This window comes from Peromyscus maniculatus, chromosome 7 (genome assembly GCF_049852395.1).
Source record: "Peromyscus maniculatus bairdii isolate BWxNUB_F1_BW_parent chromosome 7, HU_Pman_BW_mat_3.1, whole genome shotgun sequence".
Lineage (NCBI taxonomy): Eukaryota > Metazoa > Chordata > Mammalia > Rodentia > Cricetidae > Peromyscus > Peromyscus maniculatus.
Window position 1 is genome coordinate 34,711,716 of NC_134858.1, and position 14,267 is coordinate 34,725,982.

At 40.8% G+C, this 14,267-nt stretch overlaps 1 protein-coding gene across 1 annotated transcript in view; it reads left to right on the forward strand.

Moving 5' to 3' along the window:
* The window catches only part of LOC143274227 (uncharacterized), a 134,750-nt gene that overhangs the window by 74,660 nt on the left and 45,823 nt on the right, over positions 1 to 14,267 (forward strand). The window contains exons 32-37 of the mRNA XM_076576037.1: positions 852 to 876; positions 3,575 to 3,682; positions 5,028 to 5,114; positions 7,787 to 7,845; positions 8,645 to 8,669; positions 11,501 to 11,602. Coding sequence (XP_076432152.1) covers positions 852 to 876; positions 3,575 to 3,682; positions 5,028 to 5,114; positions 7,787 to 7,845; positions 8,645 to 8,669; positions 11,501 to 11,602 — 406 coding nt within the window. The remainder of the gene's footprint in view (positions 1 to 851; positions 877 to 3,574; positions 3,683 to 5,027; positions 5,115 to 7,786; positions 7,846 to 8,644; positions 8,670 to 11,500; positions 11,603 to 14,267) is intronic.

The following is a 14,267-nucleotide window of genomic DNA, read 5'->3' on the forward strand; positions in this document are numbered from 1 at the left end:
TCCAAAAGAGACCTACTTCCTGTGTGTCTGTCTTTATAAAGACTTTCTGTTCTGCCTTCTCATTGGTTGTAAACCCAACCACATAACCACCTTGTCACTGCCTGTCTGTACAGACCTCCAGGTCTTCTATGGTTGGTATTGAGATTAAAGGCATGTGTCTCCAATGCTGGATGTATCCTTGAACACACAGAGATCCTCCTGGCTCTGCCTACTAAGTGCTGGGATTAAAGGCTTGAACTACCACCCGGCTTTTGCTATGGCTTGCTAAAAGCTCTGACACCCTGGCAACTTTATTTATTAACATACAAATAAAATCACATTTCAGTACAAATAAAATATCACCACACACATTACCTGTGAAAAGTTTCTTTTCTAAATGTCCTCTTACCTTTCTTCAGGGGACTTCTAAGGTTAAGGCAATTGGAATGTATTTTCCTAATTATTGATGTGGAAAAAGATTTTTAAGTCCATTATAAGGACATTAGGTGTTGAGATCTTTAAATTGTGAAGTTAAAGTAAATAATCTGACACAGAGGCACCCCTTAGTAGGGATTCATCTCACAGTATCAGATTGTCTTAATTGTTCTCTGCCATTTTTCAGTGTAGCTTCCAGGAAACATTTGTAGGGGACAAAGAGGTATGTTTGCCTGATCTGGGATAAATGATCAAGAGTATGAAAAATACTTATTTTTTTCACACATTACCCAGCCTCAGGTGTTTTGTAGCAGTATCACACAACAAATTAATACAGAATCTTTCACTTGGCCACTCTTCCCCAAGTCACTAGAAGAACCAAAGACAAACAGAACTCAGTATTACCTGAACCTAAGAGTGTTTTCTCTAAATTGCAGGTCCAGTCAAGGAAGTGCCGATGCCGTATGTATTCTGGAATGACTTTTTTTTAAAGTCACACTGTAGATAAGAATTGCATATTTACTGCACCGCTATTTTCAGAGAGACCTGGTAGCCATGAGAATGGCAGGTTTAGTTTCAAACAACTACTGATATTCCAAGAGACACATCATGGTTATGTGTCTTTAGTTCTCTCTTATTTACCTTACTAACCTTGGGATTTTGTGTGTCTGACAATATCTTTATGTGTGCTTCCCCCCAAAATATCTTGATTTTCCAACAAATTTTCAATTTAAATGAAAAACTTAAACAGTTGTTCTCACTTTTGCTACATCAATTAATTTAAAACTCATTACAGATACATATGATGAATTCATTTCTCAGAATAACCTTACTAAAGAAGAATGTACGAGGACAGGGAGGCACATGAGCAAGAGGGCAAGCTAGGGAATACAAGGACATTCCCAGATATGAAATATATAGGTCACATTCCCAGCTATAAACTCTGCCTCTGACCCTGTCAAGAAATGGGTAGAATTTATGGAGGAAACCTAGCTTTCCATTTCTAGAATAATTCCAATAGACAGAGAACTCTTAGCTGTCTCACTGGTCAAAACTGAAGTAGCATCTATGTATTGTGCTTGAGATACAAGTTTAAAATACAAAGCCTAGGTAGGCTCAGATTGTTTAGCTTACAGAAAACTAGGCTATCATACAGAAAGTGTTGGGTTTGATCCTCAGCACTGCAAACCCTGGATAGTGGGTAATTCTTGTAATTCTAGTACTGTAGAGTAAGGTGTATGGTGATCAATCTGAGGCATTCCCTGGCCAGCCCAGATTGTGAACATGAGACACTGTCTGAAAAATTAAAACAGCTACCACCACAACAAAACTCAAAAAAGTTAAAGCTTATCTGCTTGTTGTCAAATTGATTTTGACAATGGGGGACTCTACATTGGAAAACATGGTGGACATGTGTCATAATTGGGTTTTACTTGAACATGGCTGATTCCAGGTGAATGCTTCAGCATTGTAGAAGGCATTAGTATAAGTCCAAAGAGCCACCCATCAGAACTTAAGCCTTCTAAGTTATTAATACAGTCTCATTATTTTGACCATACTTCTATTCTTTTTTGCTTTTTGTTTTGTTTTGTTTTGTTTCAAGACAGGGTTTCTCTGAGTAGTTTTGCTGCCTGTCCTGGATCTCACTCTGTAGACCAGGCTGGCCTTGAACTCAGAGATATCTGCCTGCTCTGCCTCCAAAGTGCTGGGATTAAAAGCACACACCACCTCCATTGCCCAGCAACCACACTTCTTTTCAAGATGAGGTACATTTATACTTGAAGGGAACTTCCCCTCACAGATGCTCTGTTTCCATGTTGGCCAAGAAATGTGAGCATAGGGAGCCATTACACTCAATGGATATATACAGTCATTATCGAACAATTTGATTTCATGTCAGGATTTCTAAATGCCTTGTGACTGAGAGTACCTCTATAGGTTGAAGACATCTGCTACAGATTGTTTTTGTTAAGGGCAGATAGGACTGTGTATCTTGCTCGGGGATGGACTGTGAATAGTAGAGTTTGTAGTTTAGAAACTGGACATGGTTGAGGAAGCGTGAGCAGGGGAGGTGCGCACTTAGAGCTAGTGAAGGTTCTGCCCTTCTCTTCTCTGGACTTTTTCAGGCTCCACAGATAGTGCCAAGGGCAGTCGTCACCTAGAAACTGATTTGGGCAGACACATCCATTAAATCACCACGCCACCTAACTTCTTGTCCTGTTCACTGAGTTTGAATCTTATCCAGAGTATGTCAGTTGTAGGGAAGTGTTCCCTATCCCCACCACGACTGTAATGTAACATCAGTGTTAGAATGACTTGGAGTCTGAGTCATTATGTGGTGTCTGGTCAGCATGGTTGTCTCATCATTAGAAAGACAGTGTAGACGAGATGGACACATTTGAACTAACCAAATTCTCTCATATCACTTCTTTTGGAGAAAGGAACTGAAAAGTAGAACTCCCTTCCCTGTTTTGAGGTTTTTCTGTCAGGGCAATTATGTCACAGTGGCATGAAGATAACCCCTTACCTGCTTCCCTACCTCAATGTGATACACAATCTTCATGGACTGTAAAACACCATGGGTAGGTAAAGAATGAAAAGAAATAGCTGTTGTCCACTGTTCTAGAGCTGTCTCTGGATCCACCCATTGCTGTCTTGTGGATTGTTCTAGCATTCAGTAAACCCCAGAGACCACTTCTCTAGACCTAGTACTATTCTGTAAGGCTTCATGTTTACTTACTGCTTTAGATTCATCAGGTTTAATGTAAGTGCTTAGGCAGTTGGAGTGTCATAGTGCCAAGAATTGGTGTCATAAGTAGCTGCATAAATTTCACTAGGTTTACATGGATCGTAAAATGATTTGGATGCTGGCTGTCTCACACTCTGAGTCACTATGCTTCTCTGCTAATACTGGGCCATTCACATGAATTGAGACCTTACTGACCATGCCATTCTTGTGTTAAGTGGACACTTATGTTTGTGATCCTCCATTCAGAGTAACATTTTGACTCATGCTTGGAAATCACTAATGAGGTCAAATGTTTATACACAGGACAGGTGTTAGTTTTCCCTGGGGGTGGGGGTCGTTTGTTTATTTGTTTATTTGTGCATTTGTTAAATGCAATTGAGCTGACCTCTTTTTGTTGTGAATGCGTTGCAGTGCGATCTATGATGCAAAAGCTGGGGCTTAGGCACAGCAAGACCTTCAGTGTGAGATCTGAAACATCGACCGTGCATGTAAAGGAAAAGGCATGCGGCACCAGTGACGGTACTGTGGATATTCAGTAATTGGTTTGAGTTATTAATAGTCATTGGTGATGATAATTGTACTAGTTACTTTTCTGTTGTTACGATAATACACTATGACCAAAAGACACAGAAGAAAGAGTTTATGTTGACTTACGTTGCCTGAGGGGTAAATATCAATCATGGTGGGTGAAAGTCATGGCAGGCATACTGTCAGGAGCAGTAGGCTGAGAGATCACATTTTCAACAGCAAACAGGAAACAGCAAACTGGAAGTTGGGTGAGGCTAGAGATTCTCAAAGCCTGCCCACGGTAATGGATTTTCTCCAGCAATACTCCACTTCCTAAACATGCTACAACTTTCCCAACAGTATCAACTACCAGAGACCAAGGTTTCAATTACAGGAGCCTATGAGAAACATTTCTCAGCATACCACCACTTTCCACTTCCTGGCCTCTGTAGGCTAATGACCGTATTATAATGCAAAATGCCTTTAGCTCAACTTGAAAAATCCCCAGAGGGTACCCAGCCCCAATTGATACATCTGCAACACACCTAAAGCTCAGGGGCCATTAAGAAAGAAGGCATAGAAAAGTTGTAAGTGCCAGAAGACCAGGAACTCTGCTGTGAGGTTGTCTCCTAGAAATGGCAGGGAAGCTTCATCCATGCTACCTAACAGTATGGCTACCTAAACAAGACTGGAAGTACAACACCAATAGACATGCTAACATGGAAGTGGGGGATCTCATGGAGCCCCACTCACAGAAAAAGAAATATAGACAACTAAGGAATACTGAGAGCAGGAGATATAGTCTTCTTCAGAGACGAAGCCCCAGTTGCTTATTCAATAACAAGTGGTCAACCCTGAAATCATATACATACAAGTAACAACAGATGGATTGAATAAGTTATATTTATATTTGTAGGCTGAGAAGTCACATGTTCAAAAAACTACAAATAGGAAGGAGAGAGAATGAACTGGAATTAGGGTGAGGCTATGAGGTTTCAAACCCTACCTCCAGTAATACAATTCACTCAGCAAGGCTAGCTCCTAAAGGATCTACAATCTTCCCAACTGGTGCCCCAAACTGGGTACCAGATATCCAAATAGCTGAACCTAAACAGGATATTTCTGATTCAAACCCCAGTCTACATCTCTTATTAAAAAGGTGGAAAATGCCTCATGTATTTTTAATGTGTGAAGTATTCAAAAGTAGAACTGCAATGATAGAACTTCAAAATGCATCTCAATGACTGTCGTGCTTCTCCCTGAATGATCTGAACCAAAGGGAAGCAGAGCGGGTTCTCGGGTGAGGCAATGTGGCTTCACCCACTATTGACAGTACTATGTAAATCACTCTCCACAGACATAGTTCCAAACATTGACATCATGGAGGATGGCAAAACTGAAAATGAGTTGTCTCCTGAGACCAACGAGTATCTCGAAGATCATGGTAGGTCCTGGCAGTCTTGGCCAGATCTCTGTGAAAGGGTCTATCAACAGTCAGGTTGTTCCTTCTGCTTGAGAGGCAAAAGAGGAAAGTCAATTTAAGGACTTCCAGATGGGCAGAAACAATGATGAGATTCTATTAATGATTAGTGGCTTTTCTTATTTTCTGTGACCAAATAACTGAGAAAAGCATTTTAATGGAGGAAAGGTTTATTTGGGCTATTATGACAAGGTGGTCATTCTGGCAGGGAAAATGTCTCAGCAGGTGTATGGCTCTGGCTGGTCACATTGCGTCTGTACATAATTGCATACACATGTACTCAGGAAGCAGAGACTAAACAGAAGTTAGACAGAGGTCTTTCCCCAGGGGCTTGCTTTCTCCAGGGATGCTCCATCTCCTGAAGCCTTTCTTAGGCAGTACCATAAGCTGAGGATAGAGTGCTCAAACTCATGAGACTATGCAGGACATTCCCTAATCAAACCAGAACACACAGGGTATGGTTTAAGGCTTTATATAGATTGACCATTTCATGTCACACAATCTGAACTCTAGGCAAAAATACAAGAACCTGCTTTCTTATTTTTTCCACTTTGTCATCTTCTCTCAGAGCACGACAATATGTTTCAGGAACAAAGAAATGACCATGACATCTGATCAAGAGTTTAACATAGTTTGTCATAATCCTGGCAATTGATTTGAAGTCTGCTTGCTTTCCTGTGTCTTTATCCTACCTGTCCTTTCATTAATAAGTATTTTAGTAACTTCCTGTGTACTTCTTTTTGCTGAGACTGCACAGCTGATGTAGGGAATGTGCTTGGATACTGGGGAAGTTAGACAAAATGAAAATATAAAACACAGACATCTGTGTACACTTAAGATTGTTATGCATGTCTAATGGCATAGAAAGCACGTGACCTCATTTGTTATGTAACAGGACCATCTTTCATTCAGAATCATTAGTTCCTGGGTCTTTGCATTCTTCTAGACCAGTAAATGGCTAGCTTAGCTGACACAGTACTTGCTTTCAAGCACAGAGACTTTCCCATTATGTGACCACATTTCTGAGGCAGATATAAGATGGTGGATTTTCCAAGTCTAAGAGTACTAGACATTTAAACAAACAATGTTAACCTACTAGTCTTTTCTGGCCAATTCATTCAAGATCTAATAACTGAAGTCATGCAATTGGAACATTTTAAAGAACAATACTGACCATACTTTAGAAATGGAATCTGAATATGTATCTAGGCCAACACAGAACAACATAGGCATTACTTTTAAAGTTTTAGCTGTCTCTGTGCAACAAATGTCTGTGTGAAATTAAAATGAATACTTTTAGGAAAAACAGGATTTATCTAGAACAATAGCTTGAGGATTTGTTATAGGGTTTTGGTGACTCTGTGGAGTATGTGAGGATGCACTGTCTATGGCAGTACATTGTGCTGACAACTAGCCTTTCTCAGCATTTACACCAATAAGTTAGGTTCACTAAGTTGCTCAGGAGGAAAAGAGACACGGACATTGTTTACTTCTTTAATGATGATGCACAGGAATTGAAGAGATGTGATGATGAATAGACTCAAGGTCATGATGTTCTCAGGTGAAACTGCCAAGGTTGAAATCAGAATTATAGCCCCCAAGTATGAGGTTCCAAACTGTTACCATTAACTTATATTTAGGCTATGAGGACATTAACAACCGTACAAAAGAATCTATCTTCTATCTAAATTTCTTAATTGTGGAAGCAAGTAGAATTCCAGGGGACAGATGATCAGTGTTCTCTGCCTTAATGTGAGTTGGGTAGTCTGAACCTGGACATTCACCTCACAGAATGAATACAAAGGATGACCCAGTAAAGAAAAACTAGCAGGAAAAAAAAAACAATCTATAATGGTTCTTCAAGTGTAATAATGTCAGTATCTTGCCCTTATCAGTAAAGTATGATTATGTATCAAGGAGTGAAAAATTTAGTGTCATTACATCATGTTCCTGATACTGTATGAATTTTTCTTGAACAATGTGTACATTTTGAAGATTAAAATTCTATATGCTAGGGCTGACAATATGATTCAAAGGGTAAATGTATATTTCTTCCAGTGCTTAGTACCTGAGTGTCATTTCTCAGATCCATATGAAGGTAGAAAGAGAGAATCCACAATCTTGTCCTATGACCCTTGGACAGATGTCACATAGTATGTATTCCTGTACATACACTTTGTATATGCATATACACAGGCAATGGCAAATAAGCAATTTAAAAAATAAGATCATAGTAAATGAATGAAGAGTCTGTCTATGTTGATCTGTAGCAGCTGAAAGAGGTTAGCAGAGATCTAGAAAGACTTGAAATGGTCATAAAGTGATAGCAATCTGTCATTTAACATAACATTTATTTAAGTGTAGCCTAATCCAAGATGGATTATTTCACAGTGTGTTAGATTCCCTTTACGTAGGAGAACAAAAAGTCTCTACTTCATGTCTCTTGAGGTCTTGCCTTGTTTTCACTTTCCTGGCAGGGAAAACTGTCGTGCAGCCCTTCAGCCATGTTTATTAATTCTGTGCACTGAGGCAAGGCATAGGGACTAAGTCCACATGTCACTGTCCCTAGCAACGTAAAAGCCCTTGACATATAACAGGTGGTACCATGAGCTGAACGTTATATCCTGTTCCCCTAGATTTGTGTGAGGAGCATCCTCAGGCCTCAGAAGAAGGGTCAAAACCATCGTTGGTTTCGGTAAGATGGCCTTTCCATATCCTAACATAGAAAGGTTACTTTCATCATACTTTCTTCTTATGGTCATCAGATCTCAATAATAAAACTGTCCACACACTATAGGTATTAGAGTGTTTACATAGGAAAAGGACACAAGTCACCCATGATACGACACAGCATGAGAGGAAATTGTAAACCATGTCAGTTACCACAGTGGGTTTCAGGAGCTTTTCTTCTCACATAAGATTCCCCTTCAGACTAAAACATGTATAAGAAGCCAACAGGCATATTATATAGGAAAAGTTCCTGTTTCTTCTGTGAGTGTCTTCTTGTCTTTCTGCTGGGGTCTCCTAAGGTTAACACAGTTGGAATGTGTTTCCCCAAATATTGATGTGGCAAAAGATTCTGGTGTTCATTAAGAGATATTGAGGCAGTGAGACCTTTAAAGCATGATGTTAGAGTAGATACTTGAGCAACAGAGACACTCCTTGGAGGGATTCACCTCACAGATTCTTATAATATTTCTCTGCCACCTTTCAAAGAAGCTTTACGGAAACCCTCAGTAGAGAATAAAGGGGTGAGTTTGCCGGATGTGGCCTAAACAGGCAAAGGTGTAAAATTCACTTATATTTTTCACACAGTAACTAGCTGCAGGTGTTTTGTAAGAGAATCACATAACAGACTAATATAGAATCTTCAAATTGGCTGTTCTTCCCAGTCCTGTTTACAAACTGTCCTAAGTCACAGGAAAAAAAAACAGAAATCTGTGCAAACATAACTCAGTATGATCTGATCTAAGAGTGTTTTCTCTGAATTGCAGGTCCAGTCAAGGAGGCACAGATACAGTATGTATCTTGGAATGACATTTTTGGACACACTGTAGATAAGAACTCTGCATATACTTGTTGTCTTTGTCTGGTTCACAACTTCTATTTGCTTGTTTATGTACAAATCTTTTTTAAATTTTAAGAAATCATCATATTCCCCTCTCCCATTTCTTTTCAGATCTTCCCCACCTCCCCACCTGATAACTCCATGCCTCCTCTCTCTTTAGAAAGCAAACAGGCCAGGTGAAAAACAATAAAAGTAATTTAAAAAAAAGGAAAAAGCACACATATACACACACCACACACACACACACACAGACACACACACACACACACACACACACACACGCACGCATGCACGCACGCATGCACACACACACACACACACACACACACACAGACACACACAGACACATACACACACACCCGCATATAAACACAGAATCAGAAACTATAATATACAAGGAAAAGCTCAGTAAGACAGAAAATGCCAAACAAAACAATGTAAGACACAGAAATCTAGAAAAACACCATTGAGTTTGTTTTGTGTTGGCCATCTCCTGTGGGGCATGGGGACTGCCCTGGAGTGTGATTGACACAGCATTGGGGAAAAGTACTTTTTCCTTTGTGAGAGCTTGTCAGCTGCAGATAGCTTCTTGGTTAGGGATGGGAGCCCACGTCTACTTCCAACTCTCAGCTCTAGGAGCCTGTCTGGCTTAAACCTGTGAAGTCAAGCTGTCACAGGCTCTATGTGGTCATATTGGTTCCTCATTCTTTTCAAAGCAATCTAATGGCAACAAGATTGTAAATTTGGGTAAGATAACAACAGATATCCCAAGAAACCTATCATGGTCCTGTGTATGTGGTTCTCTCATTTACTCTTGTTGGGATTTCATGTATCAACAAACATCTTTATGTGTTTTCTCCCAAGAGATTTTCCAATTACACATGCCAATTTTGTCAATGAAGAGCTCTGAGGCCATGCCTTTCCTACATTACTTGGTTCAGAGCTCACCATAGCCATATATGCTGGATTCATTTCTCAGCATACCCTGCTGCTACAGGACAACCAACTAGGAGAGGGATGTGAGTGACCAAGCTAGATAGCTAGGGACTACAAGAGCCAACCATGTTCCCAGATATTTGGGATGAAAGTGACATTTTTAGAATTAGCTCAGATTTTCTCCCCATGGAGACATGAGCTGTCATTTTGCATGAATCCATTCAGCTTTCCAGCATATACCCAGAAATAATCCTGCCTATAGAGAACACAAACAGGACCCTTTCTGTATCAGTGATCAGAAAACATAGGTAGCGTTCATGGATCAGGTGACAGTCATTCACAACTGTGAAAGACAGAGAAAGCTATGGTGTACTGGGTTTGTGCTTTTGCTGTGTCATTGGAGTAGCAGGTTTTCATTTAGGAGTCTCTGGGTTTGATACTCAGCAGTGCATAAAGTGTGATGTGGACACAACATAGGTTGGTTAATCTAGTACTCTAGAAGGGGGCTCATGGTTCTCATGAATTTAATCTCATCTCCAATCACTGGCCAGTCTAGGCCATAAGAAAATGCCTGAAAGACTCACTGAGAGGAGCTGACCATGTGAAGTAGTGGCAGAGGAATGCCATACAATTAAACAAGCGTTGTTGCCTTACTCCACTCCTTTGTGAGGAATGGTGACTTTTTGTAGTAGGGATGGAAAAGTAGAACATCTGTCCTGTTCTTTTTTTCTGTCATCTACTCAGGCACAGTGCCATTAGTAGATAACTAGCACAGTGCCTTCAGGTCCAAAGTAGGAGATGTTGATTTTCTTTTCTCTAGTGCCTTTCTGTGAAGGTAATACGAGATATGTCTGTGAACTTTAAAAAGCTGTGCTGTATAAATAATGAAGCAAGCATATGTTTATGCTCTTTCCAGAAGTCATCCAAACAGCCTCTCTGGTTGTAAGTATCACCATCCAGGTGGTGGTTCTGGAGAGACCAAGCACCATAGAGCACCTTTGTGGTACTAGTGCTTGTTACCAGTGTAGCTGAAGTTTTCCTGTGTTCCACCTGGCCCATGCTCAGGACAAACCTCTCTCAACTGCCAGTCCTGCAGCCACTTGGACCCAAGTAAACACATAGAGGCTTATATTAATTAAAACTCCTTGGCCATTAGCTCAGGCTTACCACTGACTAGCTCTAACATTTAAACTAATCAATAATTCTTATTTATGTTTAGCCACATGGCTTGGTACCTTTTCTCAGTTCTGTCTTCACATCTTGCTTCCTCTGTGTCTGGCTGGAGACTCCTGACTCTGCCTTCCTCTTCCCAGAATTCTCTTCTCTGCTCTTCCCGTCTATACTATACTTCCTGCCTAGCTACTGGCCAATCACCATTTTATTTATTAACCAATCATAGCAACACATTCACAGTATACAGAGCACTATCCACAGCAAACCAGAGCTCTTCCTTCATTTGCTTATTTAGATTCTTTAGGTGCAATGTAAGTTCTTAGGAAACTACAGTGTCAAGAGTCAAGAATGCAGAAGTGAGCAATTGCATTTTCAATGTGTTTACATGGCTATTCGAGGGATTTGGATGCTGGTCACTTCACACAGTCACACTGTCCTTCTGTTGATACTGTCTCATCCATGTGAATTGATACCCCACCTATACCGACCATGTCATATCTCCAATGAGTCAACACTGATTTCCAGGATTTTCCAAAGGTGATATTTTGAATCAGATGAGTGTACTCCCAAATCAATAATGAGATGGAATGTTAAACATAAAACAGTTGTTAGTTCCTTATTTTTTTAAATGAATTCAGCAGAACTAAACATTCTTGTTTTGATTGCATTCAAGTTGTAGCCATATTGCGGAAGCTAGGCATTCGGTGCTCCGTTACCTCTACAATCAATGAAAGGTCTGAAACAATGCTGCAAAAGACCTGTGGCACTAATGACGGTACAGTGGAAATTCAGTAATTAATTATAGTTATTATCAGTAGTTGTAGATTGTATAGTATCCCCACTATAAAGAGAATGAAGAATCATTGTAGTAGTATTAAAGTGGAAATTAATTTCTCTAGTCCACCAGTAGAACTACCACCACAGAGCATAAAACCACATTGAAATGCCTATTTTGGTTCTGGTGGCATGATATGAACCAAAGGAAAGCAGGGCTGGTTCTTGTATGAGGCAGTGTAGCTTCACCTATGGCAGACACTGTGTGTGATCCACTCTCTCCCCTGGCTTTCTTTCAGTCATGGCTAATGATGATGATCACAGTGCTGAGAATGACTTGTGTGGTCAGACCCACCTGAAAAACAAAGACTCTTACCTGTAGGTCATGGACTCTGGGTCAGATGCTGTGTGAGGCCTTCTAAACAGACAGAAACCATGATGAGACTCTCATGGATTCATTCATTGGTTTTGTTTGTTTTTTTTTTTCCACCATGATATGAGCTAAGAAGATTCACTGAAGGAAGGAAATGTCCATGTGACTTATTGAAGGGGGATCATTGTGTAATGTTTGAGAGTACCTGGCAGCTGGCAGGGAAGCCTAGGTGGCCTCCTTTGCAGGAGACCACTTTGGTATGTTGCATCCATACCAAGGAAACAGAATAAGCAGAGGTGGAACTGGACTCCAACACCTGGAGGTTGGCCCTAAATGACTCACTAACTCAGGATAGGCTCCACACCCCAAAGCTCCCAAACACTCCACATGCAGCACCACCTGCATACAATTCAATCCAGAACACACATAGCCATGTACATTGACCGTGTCCTGCCACTTAATATGAGTCTACTTAGGAAACTGAGAGGCTACAAGAACCCACTCTATTTTATTGCCCCTTTGTCATCCTTTTCCACAAAGGAAGACAGTAAATTCCAAGTACAAGGAAATGACTGTGTTGTGTGGTCCAAAAATGAATGTAGTTTCTTTTCATCTGTGCTAGCAAACCAAAGCCCATGTTCCTGCCGGCTTCTCTTCCCAATGCTTTCATTTATAATTATTTCCTTCATGCCATCACTTATGGAAAATATGCATATGAAAGTAGGGACTGATTGTTGACAAGGTCAATCAGATGAACACATGTCATACAAACAAAAATCTTTGAAATCTTAAAAATTATTGTCTAGGGGCATGTGAATAAATAGAATGGAAGGACTTACTTGTTGTATAAAGATCAGCCTGTCTCTGAACAGTAAGTTTTCCCATGTCCCTTTCTATATCTTTTTGAGGGCCAAGGAGGTAACTCGTTTGATAAAGTGTTTGCTTTGTAAGCCTGAGGCTTCCATCAATTGGCCCACATCTAAAGGGAATCACCTTCATATGTACGAGGCCTTAATGATGTAAGATGATGGCCTTTCTTTATCTTACAACACTTGAAATCTTAATATATAATGTTAATCCATCCTCTGTTCTGGGGTTCATTTCATTCAAGCAGGATCTATGGATCCTAGGCAACTGGAACACTCTGGGGAACAATGCTAGACTTATTTTAAGAACAGGCACTATTGCCAGTAGTGGAGTTATTTGTAAACCTTTCTCTAAGTCTTCCAAACCTGAGTCTGTGTGAAAGTAAAAGTATCTTCAGGATCATCATAGTCAGACAGACATTCAGACAGAATGAATATACATCTCACAGAAAGTTTGTGGAGACTGCAAATGCAAAAATTATACTTTGGTAGAAAGGGCAGAATTTTACCCCCCCCCCCAAAGGTGTTGTCGCTATCCCTGTTTATATTCATCATGATAGGGTGGGTTTTTCAGGCGATCAGGTGCCTTCCTCACTAACATAACAATTTTGCCATGCATTGGCACATCAACACACTGGGCTAGAGTTGGATGTTAGGGAGTGAAGAAAGGACAGACACACAGACACATGTACAGAAAGACGGGGTCAGAGTGTAGGGTTGAGGTGTAAGCTCTGATGCAGGGCATCTACTAACTCTAGCAACCTGAAATTTCGGTGTGTGTGTGTTAGGTACATCACAGGGTCAGTGACTGGCTGCTTGCTGGCAGGAAGTCTCCAGAGGCAAGCAGTCTCAGGCCTAACCTTCCAGACCAGGAAGATGCAGCTGCTGGCTTTTGTACACAGTGATCAGGCACCAGTAAACACTTGCACTTGAACAAGAAGAAGGCTTTGCCGACTTCCAGCCTGGCCCACCTGGGAGAAAGGCTTTGCCCATTTCCCCTGGGCTGTGCCCTTGTCAATAATACACACTTGCTCAGGACTTCACTCCCTCAGGGCTTCTTCTGCTCCTACAAACAGGCCAGTGGCTCAAGGGGGAAGCCCTCGTCTTTGTGAGGCATTACTTGTAACACTGATCTTAAAAGGTCTTATAATAAAACATCCAGAGTCAGATAGTGGAGTGAAAGCTGAAAGATCAGAGAAGCAGAACAGCCAGCCCCTAGCTTACCTCTATGAAATCCTCAGCCTCAAGAGAGCAAGTTCCTGTTTCCTCACACCTTATGTACCTTTCTATGTCCTGCCATATTGCTTCCTGGGATTAAAGGCGTGTGTCACCACTGCCTGATTCTGTTTCTCTCATGTGTAGTCCAGCGTGACCTTGAACTCACAGAGATCCAGACAGATCTCTGCCTCCTGAGTGATAGGATTAAG